The sequence below is a fragment of the Nanorana parkeri genome, unplaced genomic scaffold (genome assembly GCF_000935625.1).
Source record: "Nanorana parkeri isolate BGI_ZX_2015 unplaced genomic scaffold, ASM93562v1 scaffold3901, whole genome shotgun sequence".
Classification (NCBI taxonomy): Eukaryota; Metazoa; Chordata; class Amphibia; order Anura; family Dicroglossidae; genus Nanorana; species Nanorana parkeri.
Window position 1 is genome coordinate 23,285 of NW_017310168.1, and position 266 is coordinate 23,550.

General features: G+C 54.5%; 1 protein-coding gene across 1 annotated transcript in view; it reads right to left on the reverse strand.

The window, feature by feature from the left end:
* Positions 1-266, reverse strand: part of RNF123 (ring finger protein 123) — a gene marked incomplete at its 3' end in the record, with an annotated part of 23,278 nt that overhangs the window by 18,333 nt on the left and 4,679 nt on the right. Inside the window, 1 exon segment of the mRNA XM_018575415.1 lies at positions 1-58. This exon segment is cut by the window's left edge and continues 27 nt beyond it. Coding sequence (XP_018430917.1) covers positions 1-58 — 58 coding nt within the window.

Below are 266 nucleotides of genomic sequence, written 5' to 3' on the forward strand. Positions count from 1 at the left end.
CTTGCGGAATTTGTTGAGGAAGATGTATCGGGACGCTTCTCCCTGCGACAGAGACAACGACGCATGTGATTGGTTATAGACGAACCCCCCTCGTTGCCACAGAGCGCCCACTTATGTGAACACGATTGGTCGGTCTTAATGCGTTGGGAGTCACTTTGTGGTGTTGGATGCGTTTTCTCATCTGCTCCACCCGTATGTGCTATACGATATGTGTATTAGGGATGAGCCCCGGGGGGGCGGGGGGCAGTAGGGGGGGGCAACTTACC